Source organism: Felis catus, chromosome X, assembly GCF_018350175.1.
Source record: "Felis catus isolate Fca126 chromosome X, F.catus_Fca126_mat1.0, whole genome shotgun sequence".
In the NCBI taxonomy this organism is placed as follows: Eukaryota; Metazoa; Chordata; class Mammalia; order Carnivora; family Felidae; genus Felis; species Felis catus.
Window position 1 is genome coordinate 83,626,422 of NC_058386.1, and position 26,094 is coordinate 83,652,515.

Genomic DNA, 26,094 nt, shown 5'->3' on the forward strand with positions numbered 1-26,094 from the left:
TTTATTCAACAATGCAATTTACCAAGTTTTGATGTTTTCTTAACTTTGGTTCTATTATACCCAAGGACTAGCTTGGGTGTGTGTGTGTGTGTGTGTGTGTGCATGCACATGTGTGTGTGAGTTCTATCTGATTTGATAAGTCCCCTTCTAGGTCTATTTTTCTGTGATCAATAGGTTAATGGAGAGGGAATGAATAAAAATGTGCTATATAATAAACCATGTGAGAAGGCATACTTTCATTCTATATATACCTACTGAGTATTGCTATGTATCAGGAGCTGCATGAACTAAAAAGCTGTGTAAGATGCAGTCCCTGCCATCAAAGAGCTTATTCTACATTTCTTCCATTCAACAAGTGATAATACTACCTGAGTTCCTAATCCCTTGATAGTTCCCATGCTTGGCTGATTTGTCTTTTATTAGCAGTGCAGCCTAGGAAGATCTTTAATCTCAACAGAGTGTATTTAAATTTAAGATTTTGACAGCCAGAAATAAGATAATAATAATTACAATCTTGAGAATAGTAAATTGAGAAGGGAGAGAGGCAAGTGGGTACACAGATTTCCAGGAGGTGATAGGTTCTGGACAAAGTTGGGACATTTGCATGGCTCAGTGAAAAGGGAATATAACTTCAAGAGTGAACTTAATATTTCAACTATAAGTGTCAGTTCTTTGGTGATAGGTGGGGAGAAAGGCTTATGGGAGAACGTAAAAGGAATAGATTGTATTCACTACCTTTCTTCCACATCAAAAGTTCTTTTTGATTTGACTGTGAATTCTGGGAGAGCAAGAGGCCCTGCTGGTGGATTGAGGGGAAAGAGGAAGACAGATTCCTGATTTTCCAAAGAGCAGAGCAAACTGAAGGGAAAATGGAAAATCAGAAAGCCTTAACAACAACTGCATGACAATAACTCCCTTTTCTCTGGAAAAATATATGCATGAAATATTCAACTGACATTAAAGATTAACGATGAATTAATGAAAACACGCAAAGCACTTTATTTACGTAGGAAGTTTTTTTCCCCTTTAGAAAATATGCTGTTTTGGAGTGCCTGGCTAGTTCAGTTGGTGGAGCATGTGACTCTTGATCTCAGGGTCATGAGTTCAGCCCCCACATTGGGAATGGAGCCTACTTAAAAAAAAGAAAAAAGAAAAAATGCTGTTTTAAAACAGAAAGTAGTGTAGGTCTCAGGAGGGATGAGTACTATGAGAATAAATGGAAGTGACTTTCAAGTGAGTCTCTTCTGTCACCTCCTGCCAACTCACTGTGGTGAAAAGCGTCCACATTCAACAATTTCATGATTGAATGGATTGGTAGGTGTCAGATACTTCCAGTGGGATCCAGCTTTCCTATCACCCCTCCTCCATACGTGTGTGGTAAGGATGAGGAAAATGAAAGTCATTTCCACCTGATTCTGACACCATGTGTCTCCCTTCTCCACTTGGGGGCTCTGATGGGGAAAGACAGTACCTTCCACCTGGCATTGCCTCTCAGTATCTTTGTGAACTCCCTTGGGCTATTATGTTGGTTGGTACTTTGGTTTCTTTGGCTCCCAGCACCAGCTGATGCACTGAATTGAGTCCCAGTTGGGCAGGCTCTATTGCTCAGTGCTGTAGCTGTCTCTAGGGCATTGTTCTTGAGACTCCCAACAGGGCAGATTTGTGCAGTTGGCCCATCTGGACAAGATCTATAACAAGTAGAGCTCTGTGCAGTAAGCTCATCTCCATAGTCCACCCCCCACTACCCCCGCCTTCGGGCTGCAGCAGCCTGACACTCCAGCCCTGCCATGGAGAGTATCAAAGAGATACTCTCTGCTCCTTTCAAAGGGGTATTGCTTGTGGCCTCTCATTGATTGGCACTACCTAGGAAGAAATGGGAAAATAGGGACTCTCTGCCCTCTTAATCTCCTCCCTTAAGCCAGTCCTTTAGTTTTGAATCCAGTTGGCACCAGAGTTATAATTAATATCATCAGTAAGATTAACTTCTGGTCCAGCTGCCCTGGTCAGCCCAAATTCTCTCCTCAAAACCAAGAGACAGACAAGAGGAGTATCTCAGTGAACAGAAAAGAGCAGATGAGCTCAATAGGAAAAAGAGTGAAAGAAAGAGGTGAGCTCTTGCTTTGACTATAGGATTTGCTTTGGTCATTGGATTTATTGACTTTCAATTTGGAACACCATTTTGAGGAAGAGAGGGAGGGAGGGGATGGGAGGAATGAAACAGAGAGAGAGAGAGAAAGAGAGAGAGAGAGAGAGAGAGAGAGAGAGAGAGAGAGAGAGAGAGATTAGATTCACATAGGTACTTATTCTAGGTCCAGAGAAATGGACAAGATATTTAAGAGATCATTGTATCACCCATCTTCCAGCTGTTAGCCCTATACTTTAATCTTCCCTTTTTCAGTTCTTCATAGTTGTGTCATTTCAAAGGATTCAGCATACCAGACCCATGCTTCCCCATGTCCCATTGGTATTTCAGACCTGAAATGGGCTCTTTCACATCCTCTCTATTCTGACATTTCTGGTAGCTTCCACTGACTGCCACCCTTACTCACTGTGGAAGGAGAAGAAAAACAAGAGAAGGGTTAAGAAATCACTGCAACTTATGGGGCTTTAACTTCTACAACTACTACTCTGATGTTGGCCAAGTCAATGTTTGCCCAGGATCGGGGTCTTCTATATGCCTAGTTCCTTTCCAAGAAGCTTGAAGCCCACGTTATCCTGGACAAAGTTGAATGGCACTTTTATTTGCTCACTAAAAGAAGGTTAAAGAGCAAGTTGAAAATGAGGGATCCTGGGAAATAAAAAGACTTCAGAGAAAAAGAAACAAATGATAGCCCAGCCAACAAAAGATACTCTTAGGATATTTTCTATATTTTACTCCTTCCAGGTCCTACTACCTTAGATTTCACTTTTTTTTTGAAGGTTTTCTAACATCACTAAGTTTCTTAAAGACTAAGAATTTTTCTCTTTTCACACTCCTGAGCAGCCAAACATACCCTGCCACCATACTAGTTAGGGAATAAAACAAATATTTCTGAGACCTGGAAGTTCAGATGAATCTGGAAGGGTGGATTTTCTGAGAGTCCAAGATTCCTGACCACATTTCTGACAGTGTTGAACATCCTAGGAGATTTGAAGACCTCTCTGTTGAGTAATATATCAATACCCTACCTCAGTGCAGCCCATGACTGTTCCCACCTTGCTGAGAGGTAGGGAACCTGTCACCCTGCCTTCTTCCCATAGTCAAGGACAAATGACTGGGTCACAAAAGGCAGCATCTGTGGATGAAAAAGACTCCCTATTTGAGCCTGTGGTAGGAGGGACAGAGGACAGAGCAAAGGCCAGGCTCTGGGTGGGAGGTAACAGCATGAAGAATGGTGCAGGTTAAGATAATAAATACCAGAATATAGTAGCAATGATCTGAAAATTCTTCACTGGAGAATTGGAAAACAGACAGGCTCCAGCAAGGGAAAAAGGTCATCCTGGACTCAGAAATATGGCCAAACCTTACTCTCATGAGAAATGGGATAGCATGGAGAATAACCGGATTCGAGCAGATAAGCCATCTTTCTAAGTACAGCCACCACTGGCACCATGCAGTGTAGACATGCATAGCTTTGGGATTGGCTGTTGAGGTTCCAGAAATGAACTCTCCAAGCTCCTAATGGAATCTAATGGAGGGGGAATCTCACACAGGAAGAAGCAGGAAGACAACAGCTGGACTTTCTAGCCCTTAGCCGTACCCTATTCACAGTGCCTGGTGGATATCTTCTGACCGTAGGACTTTATAGACAACCCAGTAGAAGATGTTGAAGATGAGGAAAGTGAAAGGGAAGACAGCCCGGGAGATGGTGTCAATCCTCTTGGCTTGCTCCACGTAAAGTTTCTGCATGGTTTCTCCCTCCCTTAGAAGAGGGGCTGGAGGTTGGGGGGTATAAATGTCAGAACTCTCCTTTGGACCTCCATCCCTTGCCTGCAGGCAGTGGCCTAGGCCATAGCCACGGAAATAGAAGCGACATTCTTGGATGATATCTTCCTCCTGAAATTGCATGGCAGAAAAGACAGAATTTGAGGTTATAGCTCTAAGGCAGAGGAATAGAGACCAGGCCACACACAAATATCTCATAGGTGATGCTATGCAGACAGGTAACTTGGTACACAGGACCACTGCATGCTTTTTATGGCCACAAAACTCATGAGATAGATGTATGCTCAGCAACTATTAATGGTACATATGGTATATTTTATGATTCCGTTTGCAGATAAACCCCAAGAGATGCCTTTTTAAAATGCATAACATCATTTAGAGCCATCAAAAACCCAGCGAAGTGCCAACCCACTGTGAGAAAGATATCTCAATGCCAAGTTATCTCTGACTGGTGATCAACAGAATAAACAGAACAATAAAACCTTTAGAATGCACAGTTAAGATATTTAGACTTGGTGAACTTGACTTTAATGACTTTCAAAAGCTGCAGGATTAATTCTCCTTCTATGTAGTATCTTTTAAAAAATTGTTTATCTCCATTCAAAGCTGAAAATTCCAAAAGTTTTAAATAACCTCGTTGGTCATCCAAGTTACAGTAAAGCTGATTACTCTATTACAGATACATGTGCTTCTCTACAACTCAGCAGATTTTGACAAAGGGGTCAGTACATCTAGGGTAACATTTATTACCCAATACATATTCCATTTATGTAGAATATATGCATTATCATGAACACATTAGCATTGGGGAAATAAATTTTATATCAGCATTAAATAATGTAGCAGCTACACAAAGTTCATTTATCCAATAGCGGATAACCTTAAGTAGCTATAATAGTTGGAAAGTGAGGTAAGTAAGGACAGAAAGAGAGATAGAGGGAAAGATAGAGACAGAGGAATAGGGAGAGGGAGAGATATAAAGAAGGAGACATAGAAATAAAAAGAGAAAGGACCAAAGCCCCTGAGCTATCAATAGAGAGATCTTTACTCATATGAGAGCCCTACAGGCCCCTACTCACAGCCTATTTACTCTTAGCTTATATACAACCCAGACACACCTAATTTTGTCTACTTCTAAAGCACACACTGCCATTATAAATGATGGTTCACAGTCTGCAAAATAGAGGACAGCTAAGTACACACTAGAACCTAAAAATACTTCATTCAAATATGGTTACAATTTTTGCAAGTGTTGATGTTTACAGGAGTAAAAGCTTCAGCTATCTAGGAAATCACCTAAAGTGAAATGCCCCCTTGTGGGATGATACCAACTACCTTCTTGGTTTGCCTAGGACTGGGGGCTTCCTGAGACTCAGGACATTTAGTGCTAAAACAGAATAGTGTATACGTATACTGAATTGATAGGCCATATATCTGTATATTTATATATGTATATATATACATGTATATATGTGTATGTATATACATATATATATATATGTATATATATAATGTGGATAAAGTAGGTTTTAAACACATTGTAGAGTTAGAAGGACATCATAGGGTCTTTATAATGGGACCTTTGCAGCTATGGTAACACACTGAAAAGTGGCTTCATAGGTGAGATATTGGTGTGGTGGGTCCCAGTAGCCCTTGATTATTACTTCACTAGAAGGCTGAGTCTGTCGCTGGGCATCAGGAATGGGCAAGTTCAGGCCAGATATTTACCAACAGATTCCATCTCTTTCTGTTTCCTTTGGGCTCATAGGACAGACCTTGGGAAGGGCATTGGTCTTGTTCACTGCCATGTACCCAGCATGGTGCCTGGTATCCAGTAGGTACCCAGTAGATATCAGTTGAATGAATGAATGGACTGATGAGACATATGCTTCAGAATATAAGACAGGGAATGGCTTTGTTCTCATGAAGCTGGCATCCTCTTAGCGTCTCAAACTGAAGAGTCTACTCAGAAGAGAGTCTTAGTTACAAAGTGCTTGGCAGAAAAAATGATTATTCCTTGTCCCACCCATGCACAATGGCCTGATGCCCTTCATCCTCTAAAAAAAAATGGCACTTTTGGCATATGGAAGAATATAAGTCTGCCAACCAGAGAGCTTTGCCACCCAATCTCTGATTTTGCCAGTCTCTGTGAAGAGAGTTGTATATGTGTAGGCCAGAGGCAATTCACTACTGTGGCTTTGCTTTGACCCTGAGTGGCAGTAGGGCAGCCTTATCAGTCTGCTCAAAATTACTTCCATAACCTTTCACCAAAGGCCGTGTCTCACCTCACCTGTATTTTCTAGTTCATTTTTATACTTTTCCTACATGGCATTTGTGTTGGACCCATTTTGGAAATGAAGAACCAGAGGTAAACAAAATATCTTTCAAGTAATTGAAACATGAGGGAGGAAAAAAATTTCCTTTTTTGCTTTCCATTTCAGGGTCCCTCACACCCCTAGTTCCCCACTGCTCATTCTTATCTCCTCAGCCTCTCAGCTCCTCAGCTAGAGGATAAAAGTATGGAATATATTTGTTTGCCAAAGACTCTGAAAAAGAAAGTTGAATCCACCTGCCGTTTTCTGTTTCTATAGATTCATTTACTTCTTTTCTCCAATCATAGTAAATCATAGTAAATCTAAAGGGAATTATTTGGAAAAAATTTACCAGGCTGAAAAAAAGCTATCCCTCATGGGACAAAATATATGACCTCTAGAGTAAGCTGCCCTTGACTCTTTTTGATTTTAACATATTGTACCACTTGCAGTTGGTGACAAAGATAAGTGGTCTGAAATCCAAGGGTTGGGGTCTTGGATAGGAGTATTATCTATTTAAGCCAAATTCTGAGGTGTGTTTGGGGAGAGGGGAGGGACAATGGAGACTTAAACACCACTTAGTGGCTTCCATGGCTATTGAAATAGAATATTTTTGTTGCAGGTATCTATAGGGGAGGACAGCTGGGCGCTAGAGAGTAAGGATATTCCAAAACCAAGTTGGGGAAGGAATGAACAATGTGAGAGGTAAGGTGTGGATATGGGAAAGAGTGATAGGTATTTAGTAATATGTATTGAAGTGAATGAAAAGAAGAGATTGGAGAGTGGGGGGAAGTGCTGGCAGAAGGAGAGAGACAAGCAGGGTTCTGGGACCAAGCCCCTGAGAGGACTTGGCAGTATTTTGAAATTTCTTCCATTTCTCAAGTTATTCTGCTGATAATGGCAAGGCCTCCTCTCTGTTTAGCTTGAAATACTGCCCTCTCCAATGAGCCTGCAAAGGTTGGTAGAATAGGTAACATGGTTGCTGTGTCCAGAGCCTAGTGCTAAGGCCTGCTGATGTTATAAAAAAAGAGAGTCAGACCCTTCCCTGTGAAGCTCATAGCCTAACTGGGAAGACAAAGCAGAAATGTAGGGAAAAGAAATTAAACTATTTTAGACAGTGACATGAAAAGAGACCACCATGCAGTGGAGATGGGTGGTTGAGGAGAGATTAGAGAACATGACTAAACCTGGAGCTTGATGAACAGCTGGCTGGCTCCTAAAATACTCCTAACTTCCTCTGGCTAAGGGCTCCCTGAAAATCATATGGTTGCTCTCCCCTCCCCTAAGAGGCTCCTCTCAGACCAAAGACTCCAGCTTTTCTAGCTGGAACAGCACAGCCCAGAGAGAGGTTCTAGAAATAGATTAACTCTGCATAAACTTTTCCTGCCAGCTCAGTGGCCTCCAGGATTCCTGCTACAGTTCCACTGCAATGGTAATGGCTTTAGGAAACCCGAAAAGGGACATGGGCTAATGGCACAGGTTTTGATTTTCAGGTTTTATTTATATTAGTAATAAGCCCGGCCCACTTTTTTGGCAGGATTCAGGAACCTAAGTGGGGCCCAGGCCGTAGTTATAACTTTGTAATAATTGAGCACTGGTTATGACAGATTCCATTTGATGTCAGGATCAACATATATATGACCAGGAAGGGATAGGCTGTGGGCAATTGGGGGCTGGAGAGGTGCAGGGAAGGAGGTGGGACTAGTGTCAATCTGGGGTAGCTCTACAGTAATTGCAGCAGTACTCTGTTGCTAGGACACTCACAAAGGCAATTTAGCTGGCAAAAGGACACTGGAAATGTTTGGCAGCAGGTATGCATTGAGAAGGCATCAAGATTAAAACCCCTATAAAGATAAGATTTTGGTAGCTGAAGGCAGGTTTGACACAGATAAAGAGGGGGTAGCGACAGTTACCTTAGAAAAGGGAGCATTCTCTTTTCTTTCCCTTCTGTCAAGTCCATATATTATTTTTCTAACACTCAGCATGCGATAGGAAAGGTTTTAAGCCTCCTGAAGGAGTCCTACTCAAGGAGATGCAGTTGTGGATCAATCCACTAGAGGGCATGTTTCTCAGTGCCTGACTAAAGTCCAGGCAAGAACTGATGAATTCTGACAAACCAATAGATGAAACAGGAGCCCTGCTTTCAGCAGAAAGGGATCTTAGCTAGGGACATGAGATCCAGGAGTTGGTTTTTAAAGATATTTTTAGTGTGTACATATGGTTGGGCACTCCAGAAGCAACTGAGGTGGGAGGTGGGGTATTTGGAAGAGAGAAAATCTTAGTGCTGGAGTGGCCCCAATAGGCTACAACCAGTGGGATCAGATCATTTTCTCTCCCCTAAGAGGTCATATGTGTATATTCTCTGGCTTTAAAGCCTCCAAATTGGGCAGAAAACAAGGAGTCAGAGCTCAAGATAGACCAGAACTCTGATGATTAGTCCGACAGTATGTAGCTCAGCAAAGGCTTTTGGCTTTGCACATAATTGAGCACTTGCTTCTGTGAAAGTGGCCCAGGAACCTCTGTTGTCATGACAACATACCTAGCACCCATTGTCTGGGCAATGGGGAGGGGCAAACTGCCTCTGTTGTCAGGGTCACAAGATCTCTATTTCCCCTGGGTGATCATTCTGCTGTAGAAGAAATGGGGTTAACAAACAAGAGTGAGGGAGAACAACACCTCACACCCAACAACTCTGATACACCCAACAACTCTGATGCACCCAATGAAGATCAAGGTGAAGAAATCCAACAGCCAGAAGAGGCAAGTAGTGGTTTTCAATTCCAGCTTAGCTATGGGGACCCTCTTATAATGCTTCTCTAGAAAGGCCCCAATGCTGGACTCTTGAATTCTTAACCACCAATCAATGTATGGCAACCTGGGGTACCTTCCTCCTGGGTGAGGGGAGAGCCAGGGAAAACCATTACTAATTCTCAAAGTAATCTCATATTGACTAAATTGACAAGGTTCTAATACTAGCTAACATTTTTTTTCAGTGTTTACTATGTGCCAGGCACTGTTTCATGCTCTTTTTTTTTAATTTATTTATCCCGTGATAAATTATTTCAGTAGTTTCCCAAGGAGACAATATCTCTGTGTCTCTCATTTACCTCGATAGCTTTTTAAAAAACATTTTATTTTTAAGTGATCCCTATACCCAATGTGAGGCTTGAACTCATGATCCTGATATCAAGAGTCACATGCTCTTTTTTTTAAAAGAAAGAGAGACAGTGAGAGCAGGGGAGGGGCAGAGAGAGGGAGAGAGAATCCCAAGTAGGCTCTGCACTGTCAGCACAGAGCCCACGAACTGCGAGGTCATGACCTGAGCCAAAACCAAGAGTCAGATGCTTAACTGATTGAGCCACCCAGGTGCCCCGAGAGTCACATGCTTTTCTGACTGAGCCAGCCAGGCACCCCTGTATGTCCATGCTCTTAATCACTCTACTAGACTGCTCTTACAGGGATTAACGTCTCATTGGACAGATAAAAAAATGGAATCAAAGAGGTTAAAATACTTAGCTTATCTGTGACCAGCCTAGGACTAGAATCCAGGGTTCCTGACTGCCTGTCTAGACCTTATAGCACTATGTTGGGTCTTGGTTTGTGGGAAGAGTAGTAGGTAGGAAGGAGTTCAAAGGAGAAAGGAAATGGGCCCCTCTCTAGTTATATTTACCATACATTGGCGCCTCTGCCTTCTTCGAAGTCGCATGAATTCCTTATGCTGACGGGAGACAAAATTGACAGCAGCATACTCCAGCAGGGCAGCGAACACGAAGAGCAGGCACACAGCCATCCAGATGTCGATTGCCTTCACGTAGGACACCTGCAACATCCACCAACAGAACAGTCAACCTTCTTGGAGCCCTTCCATGGTCTATCCAGTGGTTTGCCAGCCCATATCAACTGCCTGCTATTCTTCAGTTTTATCCTGAATTTCTCCTGGTTTTTAAAGAAGCTTTCCACGATATGTCCCATTGCCTGAAGGCCCTTGTGAAAGAGATCGGGCTACCCATCATCCTTTACTTCTCTGCACTCTCCACCCTCCACTTCCATCTCCCTTTCCTCCCTACACTTCTTTTCCTTTCTTTTATTCCTTTGTCACTTCTGCTTCTGTTCCTGTTTATTATTCGTTTCATTATTATCTTCTTCTGATTCTCTTCTTTCAATAAACAACAATGAACATGAACACTGCTTTTGTTTGCCCTCTGTTAATCTCCTAGGGTTCTCACAGCTCTGATGGAAATTGGGCATGGTTTGTTATTCCCGTGTGAGACGTGTGAGGACACTTGAGGCCTAAAGAGGAAAAGTCTTAGCCAAGATTACCCAGTGAGAAGTTGGCACTAGGATTTGGGGGTTCTGGGCTTTCAGTTCAGCGTCACTGCTATTCATCGAGGCTACAGTCTCAATATCAGACTAGGAATTCCTTCCTTTCCCTCCTCTATCCCCATTATTCTCTTAACCCTGTGTTTTTTTTTTCTTCTGCTCTTTATGAGAGGACCTGCTACACCTGTTGGGATGAGCACTGGGTGTTGTATGGAAACCAATTTGACAATAAATTATATTTAATATAAAAAATAATAATAAAAAAAGAGAGGCCCTCCTAAAGAATTGAGCTCGGTGGCCCAAGGGAATGCCACTCAACCCCCAGCTATAGACACTTCTTTAATTTCAAGGTGCTGTTGGCATTTACCTATCTGGTTCTTAGTGCTCTCCTCTCACTACCTGCCTTGGAAGCCTTTAAGTACTTTTCTCTTCCATTTCCCTTGTGAAGATTGAACACTTACCTCTCCTGGAATGCGGTTATGGCTGAGTGGGGCCAGGAGAGGTACAGAACTTAGGTTTATGAAGTCCTTTCACCTCCTCAACCAGATGAACCCCCTACATAGTTTTGAGCTGCTGAGCCCACCTCATGGGAGTCCCCAGTTGGAGTAGGATTCATGACAGACAACCTCTTTTACCAGCTATTTTGGGCAGTGAGGGTGCTACAGGCTCCAGGTAAGGAGCAGGTCTCACTGGATAAACCTTCTACCGTAGTGGTTCTTGTGATGCCACCCCCCCCACCCCTGCCTCTTTACCTGAGTCGAATTTGGCAATGTTTAGAGATATTTTTAGTTGCACAATTTGGGGAAGGGTTGCTACTGGCATCTAGTGGGTAGAGGCCAGGGATGCTGCTAAACATACTATAATGCACAGGACTCCTCCCCCACCCCCACACATAGACATACATATACACAACAATTATAAGGTCAATAGTGCTAAGGTTGAGAAAACCTGCTCTCTTTTAAGACAATTCCACCAAGGCAACCCTGATTAAGCATCCCTTGGTGTTTCCACTTTGCTGCCTATTAAGAGGGCATCCTATTTCATTCACCATCTCCCAGTCCCACTGTGTCCCCAGGGATGTCAAGTAAGTGCTATGAAAATCCATAATAAGGTAATGACAAGGGAGGTCCATGAAGGGCTTTGGACCATCAAAAGAAAGGACACCTCAAGCCACAGGAATGAAGTCTTATTAACAATAGTGTATCAATAATACACCTTAAATATCTGTGGAATCCATCCACTCACTATCCTAGCTCATCTGAATGACTCCACATTTTCTTAAATGGTCTCCCTGCATCTATGCTTGCCACCTACAATCTGTTTTCCAGACAGCAACTAGAGTTTTGTTTTCAAAATGTAAACCTAATTATATCATTCCTCTGCTTACAACCTTCATGGCTCTCCATTATTTTTACAATACAGTTTATGCTCCCCTTAGCATGACATTTAGCCCCTTGCCTACTTCTTCAGCCTCATCTTGTCTCTTGTAATCTGTGACTCTCCCATGATAAATTTTTTTCAGTAGTTTCCCAAGGAGACAATCTCTCTGTGTTTCTCATTTACCTATTGCTTTAAAAAAAAACACTTTGTTTTTAAGTAATCTCTATGCCCAATATGGGGCTTGAACTCACAACCCTGAGATCAAGAGTCACATGCTCCACCAACTGAGCCAACCAGGTACCCCAACCTCGATAACTTTTAAATGTTCACTTTATATATGACATCCTCTGGTAAGCCTTCCATAATCATCTCACTATGGTTTGGTTGCCCCTGCTATATGTGCCCAGGTTACCTACACATTCTTAGCATCCATCAAATATACCTGGCTATTTCCTTCAATAGATTGTGAGTTCTCTGATGGCAGAGACTGTTTCTACTATGTTCATTATTCTATCCTCAGGGCCTAGCTGAGTGCCTGGCACATAGCAATTATTGTGTAAATGAATGGATGGACGGGTGGATGGTTTAGCAGTGTATTTGTCTCTGCTGGCTTCTGTTTGCTTTATTGGCCCTCTTCACTAAAACCTGCCCCAGAAGTAGCGGGCCATTTAGATCACAGTTTCTCAAGAAAATTGGGTCCCTCCTCCCTGCTGCAACTTTAGGTCAATTCTGTCAGTCTCTGGCAGAAACTTCCATTTAGCCCTCTGTCCTGGTCTGAGCCACCCAGAGCTATGTAGACTGAGAGCAGGCAAAGAGACTGTGATCAGTGCCTTTGGGAGCCCCCATAAAGGCAAAGAAAGTGTAGTTTCCTGGGAGTATGAGGAATGGCCATGCCAGCTGAATTCCATACAAGTGAGCTTCTGCTTCTCTCATCCTGGACACTAGAGTTGTATTGGGAGTGAAATTACTGACCTTTCCAGAAGCCCCTGACTTTATCCCACCTCCTTCCTTAGGGGTCTCCCCAAATCTAACATTGCACAAACTCAAGAGTGAACAGAAGCTCCCTGACTTAGTCCCTTACTTTGTGGGCTGGCCAATGAGTCTATTTACTTTGGGGGTGAATGCCTACATATTTTGCTTACTGGTCAATGAGACCACAAAAAGCTCATCAAAATATGATGAGAAGGCACAAAATACTGCAAACAAACAGCCCTCTAACAAAGTCCATTTTTTTTCCAAATGAGGAAACTAAGTGATTCCTAGGAGCAGACAGATCGTGCTTGCTCACAGGAGGGGACTAGAAAAGGAAGTTATCTTGGCAAGAATAAGGCGCTAATTGCAACCTCCCTGCAGGTCAGAGAAGAATCTCCTTGCATGGCAGCTGCAATAAACCAGGGCAGGTTTCTAAGGTCTGAACTACTTTTCTGTCTCTGGTTTTCCTACAAGTCTACTACCACAACACAGCCATCACAGCCCCACCTGGCCCTTTCGTCCTTGCCTAAACCCCGTCTGTCTCTCAGAGCCTTTTCAATATCCCTGTTCATTTAGGAAATACATTTATAGGAAATACTTTCTGACAACTTCCCCTGAAACACTTGATCCTAATCTGAACTTTGTCACCGTTTATCACTAGAGGACTTTGGTTACCTCAAAGGTTTTCCAGCAACTCAAAGATAATTGGGAGCATCACCAGCTGCTTTAGCCCCAGGTCCACCACTCCATTCTTTCCACTTAACACCTAACAATTTTAACAATAACAAACATTTATTGAGTGGTTACTAGGTGCCAAACACTGTTGTCTGTGTTAATACATTATCTTATTTATTTCTCTCAATAACCTTATGGAAGAGGTAATATTCTTATTCCTGTGTCCCAGGGAAAGAGACTGAGAGGTTAAGCAATTTACCTAAGAATACCATTGGTAAATGATGAGGGTGGAACTTAAACCCAAATCTTCCTGCCTCCAATCTCCTACCCTTAACCACTACACCATCCCCATGGCAAGTTTGTAAATTCACCATGGATGCTGAGATTACACCCTGTTTAAGTTCCTTGCAAACGTCTTCTTAGGAATAAGCACTGGGAGATGGGAGATCATAGGGCCTGGTTCCCATCAAATCAAAATGAGAGGGACTATGTTCACAGTAAGTTCCATAAGTAACTGTGTTGCTTTTGCTTCCTATATTTTTCCATGGCCTAGAACAGTGCAAATAAATATTTACTGAATGAATGAATCAGTTTGTTCCCTGATTTCTCAGAATCTTGCTGACTGTAAGGACATTGAGGTAATCTCTTCATTCCCTACATGAAGACATAAGGCAGGAAGAACCTGGGCCCAGTTTCATGAGCACAAATCTATTTGTGTAATCAAAGCATCACCAGGCCACAAGTGTTCAGAGTGCACTGACTTTAACTGCCATTTGCTACCTCAAAATGTTCTCACCCCAAAAGAATGGACGTTGTCTCTAGAGCTCTTTATAATAGTGTCCAACTTCTGACATAGTAAGAGACAGATGTTGGTTTAAAATCCTTATGTATTTTTTTGTTTCTTATGGGACATGACATTGAGAAGGTTTATTCTATCTCGCTGGGCTTTATTCATCTCATCTGTACTATGAGGGAGTGGGACTTTCTACTTGCTAAAGGTCTTTTGATTTTGGACATGTTAGTATTTCCAGATAAGAGTCAGAGTAAGTCAGGCACTATCTGCTTAGTCCCTACCCAGACAACACCCACAACCTCATCTTCCACATCTTTAGCAATATCATTAGCAGTATGTTGTAGGGGAAGAGAAAACTCCGGCCACTTGCTCTTGTTCAATGGCTCTCCTCTACCTTAAATCCAAGGCAAATAGTGATCAGAAGGGAACAAGACTATGAACGGGACTATGGCAAGCAAGTTCTCTTGCATGTCTCTTCACCTTAGGCAAAGATGCCCGGGAGCCAGAGCTCTGAGTTGTCATGGTGAGCACAGTGGTGATGTCTAGGCCCACGCGAGCAGGGGCGGCATCCATGTTGATCCAGAAGGAGACCCAGGACAGGATAACGATGAGTAGGCTGGGGATGTACATCTGAATCAGATAGTAGCCCATCTGCCTTTCCAGGTGAAACTTTACCTCGATGCAGGTGAATTTCCCTGTAAGTAAAGAGGTGAGGTATCAGGCCTCAGGTTCCCAGCCTGCAGCTGAGCCTGAGAGGCAGGACTAGGGCATCCCTATCTCTATAGGTCAGCCTCTGGGAGCCTCAGCTGGGCAAATAAATGAGCCTTTCAAAATAGTCCCAAGGAGCACCAGAAGTTTGTTCTAAGGAAGCTGTCAGAGCAGCCACCACAGACTTGGCCTCTTGGTCCAAGCACTAGTTTCCAGAAGAGGGCCTTCCTTGTGACCACACAGCAAGAGGATTAAGCACAGAAGGATTCCAGAGCCAGACTGCCTTGGTTTGAATTCTGAACCTTCCACATACTGTGTGACCTCAGGCAAAGCACCCAAGCTAACTTACCTTCAGTTTCCTCGCCTATAAAACAGAGTAACAACAATATCAACTCCATCATTGTAGGAATTAAATTAGGTAATGTATTTGGGGCGTTGAGCACATAGGTAGTTGGTACTATCGTCATTATTAACAAAGCAATGAGCTTAGACTCTGCCCAAATCTCAGCAGCCTTGCTTGAGCTTGCTGGTACCCCAGATGCTCTCTAGTAACAACAATTCACTGAAATAAACACTGTCTGTATCTTAAGCAAGTGGGAAGAGCTGGATAGGAAATATCTGGAAACAGTGTCCAATAGAGATCAGCTCTGGATAGCAGGCAGCAGGTGCCCAGAGAGCATCAGGCAGCAGCATTCTATCCCACCAATAAAAAGTGCATTAGTCCAAAGCACATGTACCAATGCTCTGCTTCCTCTGCCAGCCATCTTCACTTTACCCTGCTTCCCATGCCCTGAGGCTACGAAAACACTAGCTCAGAGCTTCTCCCAGCAGCAGAGGCTTAGGATAACCAAAGCAAAAAGCAGGGGATGTGTATATTGCTATTTCATTCTGGACTAGGTTTGCTCTTATCAGGCCTGATTCCTCAAGGCTAGTAACTTCATCAATGACTGATTATGGCTATGTGATGCTGTGACCTCCTATTTTTCCCTGAGTCCACCCCACCCCAGACTTTTTGCTATGACATGTCTTTGTTATGTATCCATATTTTCTTTCCTTCCTTCATTTTTTCTATCTATCTATCTATTTATCCATCTATTTATCTAGTTTTGGTAATGGTAGTTTTATTTTTAATTAAAAAATTAATACTTATTTAGTATAGGAAAGAAGTGAGAAGTAGAGAAAAATAATAATATTTATAAGCTCACATTTATCAAGCCCCTACTAAGTTCCCTGATTTTATGTAGTTTATCTCATTAAAATTTCATAGCAACTCTTTGGGGCAGGTAAAATTATTATTTCCAGTTTTACATATAGGGATACTGAGGCTTAAAGAGATTAAGTTATGTTTTCTTGAAGGCACCCAATAGTAAATGGTAGAATCAGAATTCCAACTCAGCTCTATCTTACTCCAAAGTTGTTGCTTTTATCTACTGTATCACATTACTTTAGAAATATTTAGTGATATTTCCTTCCAGGATTTTTAAACACATGCTTTTGGTTTGTTTCTTTTACCACAATATAATGATTCTGTGTATACAATTTTGAATCTTAGCCTTTTCCACTTGTACTTTCCATGTTGATATAAGAATCTTGCAAGCATCCTTTTAAACATCTGGATAATATTCCACCAAACAGATGCACTGTGTAATTTACTTAACCTCTGTCATGTTGGTGGATATTTAGAACAGTCCTAATTTCTTTGTTGTATAAGCAGTGACCCAGGAACCTTCTTGGGGTCTAAAGTCAATGTGGTATTTTGGAATATTTCCTTCTAATAAATTCCAAGAAGTGGGATTCCTAGATCAACATATAGGGAAAAAAAATAACTTTTAAAGTTTCTCAAAGTATGCCTCTCAAAGTATGCATCAGAAGCCTCAGGATGCTTGTTCAAATGCAGATTTCTGGGGCGCCTGGGTGGCTCAGTCGGTTGAGCGACCGACTTTGGCTCAGGTTATGATCTCACAGTTTGTGAATTCGAGCCCCACGTAGGGCTTTGTGCTGACAGCTCAGAGCCTGGAACCTGCTTCTGATTCTGTGTCTCCCTCTCTCTCTGCCCCTCCCCCACTCATGCTCTGTCTCTTTGTCTCAGAAATAAATAAACATAATTTTTTTAAAATGCAGATTTCTGGGCATCACTCCAAGTGCATATAATCAGAATCTCTGATAGGCAGAGCTCAGGAATCAACATTTTAACAGGCTCCGTAGAGAAATATAATGCAGACTGAAGTTTGAAAACCACTGACCTATATACAAATTGCCAGTTTTCTCCCCAATACAAGTTCTACTGATTTCCACTCCCATGAGCATCTTCTTTTTTTTTTTTTTTTTTTAATTTTTTTTCAACGTTTTTATTTATTTTTGGGACAGAGAGAGACAGAGCATGAACGGGGGAGGGGCAGAGAGAGAGAGGGAGACACAGAATCGGAAGCAGGCTCCAGGCTCCGAGCCATCAGCCCAGAGCCTGACGCGGGGCTCGAACTCACAGACCGCGAGATCGTGACCTGGCTGAAGTCGGATGCTTAACCGACTGCGCCACCCAGGCGCCCCGAGCATCTTCTAAATTCAACGGTTTGTTCCTATCTCCACTTCCCACACCCCTACATACACAAACACATATTCATAAGGTGGCACCCAAAGCGTGTCAGTACACCATAGGAGGATCTACCTCCATTTTTTAAGATAAAGTTTATTTATTTTGAAAGAGGCGGGGAGAGTGTGAAAAGGGGACGGGCAGAGAAGGAAAATCCCAAGTAGGCCTCTGCGCTGTCAGCACAGAGCCCAATGTGGGGCTCAAACTCATGAAACTGTGAGATCATGACCTGAGCTGAAATCAAGAGCTTGATGCTCAACTGACTGAGCCACCAAGGTGCCCCAAGGATTTCCCTTCTTTAGCCTCTAGCCTCTACCTCAGGTTCATAGCACTTTGTAGCCAAATTTCCAGGGCAACTGAGGAACAAGTAGTTCTTAGGGAAGCTGCAGGGAGCAGATGCTCAAGCTGGAAAAGCAACCTTTCTCCACTTCCTGGCCCACATTTCACTTCTGGGAAAACAAGCCAGTTCAAGAGTTGGGTGACGGTGGCTGTGGTATGAGGCATGGATGTTAAGCCTGCCAGTGCCCTTAAGCCTATTACTTCCTGGTTCAGCAGAACCATTGGCTACTCTCAGATGTAGATTCCCCACTTTCTATATAATGTTGGCCCCAGGACAGGTGGGACACTACTTTCACTCACTGGCACAGGCCCATCTACTCTGCAGCATGCGATAGGGACAAAAATATGGGCTTTGGAGTTAGATCTGGATTTGAACTCTATATCAGCCATTTTCTAGGTATATGACTTGGAAAGTTGATTTAACTTCTTAGAATCTTAGTCTTCCCTTTCTGAAAAAATGGGGCTCAAAATTCCTACCATAATGAGATAAGGCATATGAAGCACTTAGCACATTTGGCACAGAGTGGACTTTCAATAAAAGCTGTCTTCCTTGTCCCCTTTCCTCCCTCTGGAGGCCCTTCTGTGGCTTACAGCCAATAAAGATCCTGGTTTTTACCTGTGTTGTAATGCTTGGTACAGTAGCCTAGATCCTTCTCATCCCGCAAGATAAACTGGGGCAGAGTCAGCCCCTCAGCCACTTGGACAGCAGGAGCATCTTCCAGCCACTCAAACACGAGGTCATTCATGGTGTAGCCAACTAAAAGTGACAGAGATGGCAGAGGGCTGCAGAGTGTGGTTCTGGGTGGGGTAGGGAGAGGGTTAGAACCAGCAGGAAAGAACAGATGAGGAGGTAAGGCCTGGGTTTTAGGAGCTTCATGCTCATCTTAGAGAGGGAAACCTTTCTGAAGAGGGAACATGGTCAATTGTCTTATGGGCCTAACCTAAGTAGGTAAAGAAAAAAGATTTCAGATTCCTCTTCTATCTAGTTCTCAAGCTTTAGAAAGTCCCAGAGAGAAATTATTCTGGCAGACCTATAAAGTAGGTCAAAAGGGTTGGAAAGATGTCAAGGAACCCAGCTAGGAACCTCCTGACATGTCTCAAATCCAGTGGAGTAAGGACGTGTACTGACCACATGTCTTGAACAGAACCAGCCTCAGAGCTAGGCCTTCTGCCACTTCACCCCAGGGAGGAAAGACTATTTGTACCCTGCAAGTCATGCATGGAACAATGTGCATACCACAGACTCCTAGCCAGGGCCCTGAACTGGGGCAGATATTGAGAGTTAACATCTGAACATGCCAAGTTGCTCACAGCTAGCAGTTTGTAAAGGCTCCTGCCATATATTTGACTGTATTCACACATGTCAGGTAGAATTGGAAGAAGAAACACTGAGGCCCACAGATGTCCAATGTAGAGCCTTGACTCAGAGTAGCCGTGTGACTTTGGACAAGTCATTTCCCCTTTGGTAAAATGCTCCACCTACTTTTCACAGTTGTGAGGGGGTAATAAGAACCAGGATGTGTAAGTGGTTTGAACTCTAAAGAGCTGACCACATTCTACCCATCACTGTTATTATATGCTGGAAACAGCCTGAGAAGCCTTCTTCTCTGAGAATTGAATGCATGTGTATTGATCTCACAGGAGATGGCCAAGGACTGCATATAGGTGATGGTCCAGCCTTGTCATCCTTTGACTTCTCTGCAATTGGGGCAGCCCCTAAAAGCTGGCACCCCTGCCACAGACTAGCCCTTGGCTCACCTTGACACCCTGGGCACTGTCCTATGCCTAGAATTGTCCTCTTCTGGTTCTCTACAAGTTATCTTTGTTTATGAGCAATCAGGGTTCAGTACCCCCTCTACCGTCTCTGGCATTTTTATAGGCATCTTGAATGTCTTAACTCAGGGCGAGGAAAGGTAGAATTACTCCAGGCACAGTGAGAGGGAATATCTATTGGCAGAGAAAGTATCTTTAAAATAACCCCCCACAACCAACACAAGCACATTTGTATGTAAAGCTAGTACCTTCCCATTCCCCAGCCCTGTGGAATAGCCAAACCAGTAAACAGTGTGAGGATGGAAAAACACATCGGGTTGGGTGTTAGTGGGTCCCGGCTCCTAGTCTCATCTGTGCCAACAACTGATTGTGTGTAAGGGTAAGTCCCCATTCTGGGTTGCCCTTTTCTTGTCTAGAATATCATGGGATGGGGTTAACTACCTGATATTCCAGGCCTTGCTCTGTGACTCTCTAGAGACACTTACAGCTCTCCAGCTGCATCGTGCAGGTCTGGATATCCATGGGGAAGTTCTTGAGGTCCATTGGGCAGGACAAAATGAGGGTCAGCCTGGTAGGGACAGTAAAAAAGAAGTGACATCAGCTTACTGCGGCCAAGTACAACACAGGGAACCCTCTTCCCATCCCTCAGCCTCCATCTGGTTTCTTCCTCTTGACCCAAACTTTCCTGGGCATCCACCAGGTGCACCTGATGCTGTAGAGCACATTCCCATTCTTGAAGATGCGCAGTAACTTGTTGTCTGTGGTCACCTCATGGAAACTGGCCCCTTTCTCATTGGCAAAGAACAGGTCTGGCTTCCAGATAGAGTCTAGCATGGAGGGATCAAGGTCCAAAGAGTCATCAGGATATTCTCCATAGGCTAGGCGTGGGTCATTCCACTGTTGCCGCAAGAAGACATTCACCCGGTAGTCCTGGGAGGGTGCACAGATGGGCCCATCAGAGGTAGTATTATTCCAGGGACCCAGCAAGCCTACATGGGCAGGAGGGTCATGAGGAGGAAATGCTGGGAGCATATCTCAGGGGCAGTGGACATTTTCCACTGGATAAGGATCCTGCTTTGGCCTGACATGGCAAAGATGGGAAGGGAAAAGACATTTATTAAGGACTTACTATATGCCGGGCTCTCTGCTAAGTGCTTTATTTATATGCATCATCTCATTTAAATCTTACACCAACACTGTGAGGAGGGTACTGTTATGATCCCCATTTTACAGATGAGGAAACTGAAATGAGAGATTTAAGTAACCTGTCACACAGCTATTAGATGGTAGAGTCAGGATTTGAACATGGGTTTTGTCTGATTCCAAAGACTGTGCTCTGTACCAAGCTACCTCCCATGATTGGCCATCTGCTCCTTAGGCTAGTCTGCCTTTAGCCACTGAACCCCAGGCTAGAGAAATATATCTCTCAGTGACCAACTTCAGATATCCCATGGCTTTAGCCATGATCATGAAACAGGGAGAGGAAGGCAGAGGGAGGAAAGGTTCGGTATCTGATGGGTTTCTTCCATTCACACTAGAATGGAAGCAGGGAACAAAGAAACTCCTTACCATAGTAGTCTCAGTGACAGAGCCAAAACTGTTGATGAAGATGTTGCAAGTCACATTCACAGGTGGGCCTAAAGGTGGCAAAACACAGCCATATTGGCAGGGCATTCCAGGAGTCTGGAAGCATGTTCTAGGACTCCCTCCCTGAGCTTAAGGCCAAGGCACTTCTGGGAGAAGGCAGTGCCAGCTACACAGACCTATGGGCACTAGGGAGGGGAAGCTCCTTCTGAACTGTAAGAGCTAGCCCTGTGCCCCCAGCCTCCTCTCCTTGGGGCAGACAATAGGGGTGGCATGGCAGTGCACTCCCAAGAGGAGTGGGGAAGAAAGGGTTTTTGTAGGATGAATGCTTCTTACCTTTAAAATTGGGTCGAATTCTGGCATCATATCCTGATGTTCGTCCCATAAGCTTGTCCAGGAAATCAGAGGGGGACATAGGTTGGGGCCCTTTGGTCCCAGAATTGACTTCCTCTTTTGCCAAGGCCACTCTGGACAGGATAGATAAAGAAGTCTGAGGCCAGTTGTATTCTACATTTATCACAGACCCTCTACTTTCCTGTCCCTACACACCTCTGGCTGGTCTCTCCATCAGGCAGGAGGATAGGAGAAGATGGGTCTCTGGGTACCCATTTGCAAAATGAGGAGAACAGAAACAGCCATAAGCCAACACTGCAGCTCAATAGTTAGTCCTAAAAAAGTGCTTTCACATATATGAGATCTTTTTACCCTCACAATTCTCAGTATAGTGAGGGTGAAGACAGATGAGAAAAGTGACTTGTGGGATTGGAACAGCCACTATAGAAAATATTATGGAGATTCCTCAAAAAAGTAAAACTAGAACGACCATATAATCCAGAAATTACACTTCTGGGAATATATCCAAAGACAATTAAAACACTAATTCAAAAAGATATATGTACCCTTGTGTTTATTGTAGCACTATTTATAATAGCCAAGATATGGAAACAATCTAAGTGTCCATCAACAAATAAATGGATAAATGGTATACACACACACACATACACACACATACATATGTACACACACACACAACAGAATATTATTCAGCTGTAAAAAGAAGGAAGTTCTGCCATTTGTAACAACATGGATCTTGAGGGCATTATGCTAAGTGAAAAAAGGCAGACAAAGACAGACAAATACCGTGTGATCTCATTTATATATGGAATCTAATAAAGACATAAACAAACCAAAAGAGGAGTGGCCTACCTTAAAGTCTCAAAGTTGGTGAGTGACAGGATCAGGGCTCAAACCCAAGGGGTTGAGACCTAATCTAGTATTCTCTTTCTGAAGGTGTTTTAAAGAGTGACAACTCACTGGAAATAACATGTTTGCTGCAATGTTTTGGCTTAGCCAAGGATGGGAAGGACTCAGGGACAAATTGCATCACTGAGAGTTGGTTTTAGTTGCTTAGCCTTCATGCTAAGCCACTCAGGATCTAGGGACCTAGCTTCTAGAGAGAGAGAGAGACTTGGCTTCTGGTGTTTAGTCCAGCAGGAAGCTATGTTTTGAGCTGGATTTCAATTAATGCTTGGGGAAGCTTCAGGCATATAAACTCTCTCTGGCAACAAAACAGGTGAGGTAGCAGGTCTCTAGAAGCATGAGAAGGGCTCCCAGAAGGATGGCTATGCCAAAAAAGGTCAATTTCCATCTTTTCCCCCTAACAGCTTGATTTTGAGGAAGGGACCAGTGTGCTTTGGCCTAACCTAGAGGCTGGGCCCCTTCTCCCCTGACAAGTTTCCTTCTAAGAGCAGCAAAACTCCTTCCATATGCCTTCTCGTCTGCTTACCAGCCAACAGCTAGCCTAGGGACCAGGAGCTCAGCCTTGAGGGCCGAGGTAGGGCTCAGGGACAAACTCAGGTTGGACTGCTGGCTGGGCCTAGCCTTCCTGCTCCATCCTGCCATCATCATTGTGCTAGCCACTAGAGTTAGCTCTCTCACAGCCACTACTATTGCCACACTCTGTGGTTGGGAGGCAGGGTGACTACTGTCCTTCTGGGTCTAATTCTCTTTGAGCCAACAGACCCTGTTACATCTGTGCACCATGCTAGGCCATATAGATCATATGCACTGTGATCAGTAAAATAAGAAAAATAGCTAAGGCATCATGCTACATGCTTTACTCACCTTATCTAGTTTAGTTCTCACATCAGTGCTCTCAGATAAAGGTTATTATTATCCCCCTTATATATATGAAGAAACTGAGGATCAGCAAGATAAAGTGACTTATTCATTATCATACAGCTAGTAAATGGTAAAGCCAAGATTCTAACCCAGAGCTATTGACTTCAAAACTAAGTCCATCTACCACAATGCAATGATGCAAGCAGCCCAGGGTGGGCTTCCAAGGAACCAGAGTGGGGGAAGATCAGTGGAAGCCACACCCTGATGTCCTAGAGTCCTGCTTCTTTGAATCCCCTGAGCAAAGGAAGCCCTTACTCTGGGAACAGAGACCATTGAGGTCACAAACAGGGGCTGCCAGAGCAGGTGGCTTAAGCATGCTCTGAAAACCCAAGGAGGCTGGCGGTGGTGCTGGAGCAAGCAGAAATCTGTGGCTTCACTACAGGGTGTCCATGCTGGCCACATGCTCCTGCTGGCCGCCTGCCACCTGCCTGCTGGGAGGCCACATTGTACTGTACATGAAGCAGCCAGACCCTCGCCAGCATCTTCAGCCCCACTCTCAGATCACCTCTCCCAATAGTTCCAGAGCTAAATTTTTTTCTCATGCAAGCCTCTGGGGTGGGGTAGGGGAAGAACTCTGATTCTGCTACTGGGTGGTGCCTGAGTGACCTTGGACAGGTCACTCCCCTCTCTAGGACTCAAGTTTCTATATATGTACAATGAAATGCTTAGACTCAAGACTTCCTAAGGTCTTGCCTTGCTCTAATTGTTCAAGTGGGAATGCTGCCACTAAAGCTTGGGCCTTGAGGCAGCCTCCCCTCCAGGAGGGCCAATGAGCTCCACCATGTGCCCCCTTCTGCCTGCATCCTCCTACCAACTGCAGCTGAGCTGCCATTCTACTCTGGGCTATTTTTCACTCTTAGGAAGTTTGTCGTCCCACACATATCACATCCCTGCCTGCCTGCCAGCCAATGTATCTGTAAGCAGTGAGGCAGGAAGCTCCTCAGAAACAAGCAGTCCTAGTGTGTTCCTTGAATTAAGAGGAGGAGGAGGTTATTACCATGGCACCTGGCCCTCCTCACCTCAGGAGGCACCCTTCTTATGACCAGTTCAGCCCAAGCCACAGCCATCTTTCCTCCTCAACTCACCCTGTCCACCTAGACTGGCTCCTGGTCTCATGAGAAACTGGGAATGGGTAGGGGTACATTTACAGGAAGCTGAAAGCATGTCTTGCCCTCAAGCCCAGAAAATGATTTCCACTTAGTGCCCCTTCAGGGACAGCAAGCTGCCACATGTGCACAGGCAGGGTGACTGCAGAGGGACAAAGTTTGCTCAGCCCACCTTCATTCTGATATGGTTTAGAGCAAATCCCTGATACTTTGAAGCCTATTTGGTGGGCAGCTGACAGATGTTGGTGTCATTTTTAGGAATTTGAGCAGTGTGTGGCCATACTGGTAGGGAGACAGGAAAGGATGGTAGGACAGATGACCTCTGTTCTGGGGCTCATCTACCCAGCCCATACCCAGGCCCAGAAAGATCTCACCCATGCAGAAGCCTTCCCACCAGCTCTGGGGCCTTGGCATTCCTCATAAAAGCCTCCCAAGTCCTGGTTGGGGGGAGAGTGTCCTTCCCTGGAGCCCTCCAGACTGTAAGCTTTTTTGTAAACTTAGAGGAAACTGTGCCAGAAGCCCCTGCTGCCCCCAGCCAGTGTTTGCATGCACCTTCTTCTCACTCCAACTCAGCTCACCTGAGGAGGACTTGCCCTGGCAGGGTCCAGAGGAGAAGGAAGGAGAGGGTTGCAGGAACAAGAGTTGTCATTCCGCAGGGAACCTGGAGCTCTTTCTCAGCCTGGCTGCCAAGGTAAGTGTGATATCCCAGCAAGGAGAATGCTGAAGAAAGTAGAGAGCCTTTCTCCAACTTGGTCTGCTCACATGGAGCCTCTGGGGCCAGGCTAGGAGTTGTGCACTCTCCCTCCTCTTCTGCTCTCTTCTCTGCCCTGCTGTTACCAGTCAGGGGCCAGAACTATTCCCGCTGGAAATGATCCTGATTTGGATAACCCTACCAGCTCCTGCTCTGGCTTGCCCGGGGGCTCCGGAGGGCCTCAGCCTGCCTGCCTGCCTGCCAGAGAGCATTCTCTTTGGGCAGCACTCACCAAACCCTGGAGTGTCTTGGAGGGAAGGAAGGAGGGCGACTGGTAGGAAGATGTTGCCCTCCCTCCCACCTCCCCCTAGATGCACCCTCCTAAAGCTTTAAAGGCACAGTCGCCTGGCAGCTGGAGTGGGGTTCAGAGAGTGTCGTGTGTTGGGGAGGACCTCGGGCTGCCTCTGCTGCCTTGGAGAGGGCTGGAGGTGTTCTGTCCAGCTTCTAACTCTCCAGCTGGAGGAGTGCATGCAGGCTGCCCTGCTCCCAGCAACCCAGCTGGGGAGCTTATAGCCTGGAGCTAAGCTGGGACTGAGCTGTAACATCCTAATGATTTTTGTAAGGGGGAAAAAGACCTGAGAGGGTTTAGGCAGAGGCATTGGGTTTTCTCAAGCTGACAGCTTCGGGTTTGAGAGCAGGCGAGAGGGAGGCCAAGGGCAGGGTTGGCTTTTCCTCAACCCTCTGG

The 26,094-nt window shown here is 44.4% G+C and overlaps 1 protein-coding gene across 3 annotated transcripts; it reads right to left on the minus strand.

The window, feature by feature from the left end:
• Positions 1 to 439: 439 nt before the first annotated feature.
• Positions 440 to 25,662, minus strand: GLRA4 (glycine receptor alpha 4). 3 transcript variants are annotated; one of them, XM_004000744.5, is made up of 9 exons: positions 25,237 to 25,662; positions 21,708 to 21,838; positions 21,357 to 21,424; positions 20,494 to 20,717; positions 20,273 to 20,355; positions 18,631 to 18,771; positions 14,858 to 15,072; positions 9,908 to 10,057; positions 440 to 4,036 (listed from the first exon to the last, which is right to left on the minus strand). In XM_004000744.5, the coding sequence occupies exons 1-9, from the start codon at positions 25,305 to 25,307 to the stop codon at positions 3,746 to 3,748; spliced, it is 1,374 nt and encodes a 457-aa protein (XP_004000793.1). In that variant the 5' UTR covers positions 25,308 to 25,662; the 3' UTR covers positions 440 to 3,745. The 3 variants fall into 3 exon arrangements, with proteins under 3 accessions (XP_004000793.1, XP_019679668.1, XP_019679670.1); XM_019824109.3 differs by lacking the exon at positions 18,631 to 18,771; XM_019824111.3 differs by lacking the exons at positions 21,357 to 21,424; positions 25,237 to 25,662 and having other exon boundaries at positions 21,708 to 21,817.
• Between the last annotated feature and the right edge of the window lie 432 nt (positions 25,663 to 26,094).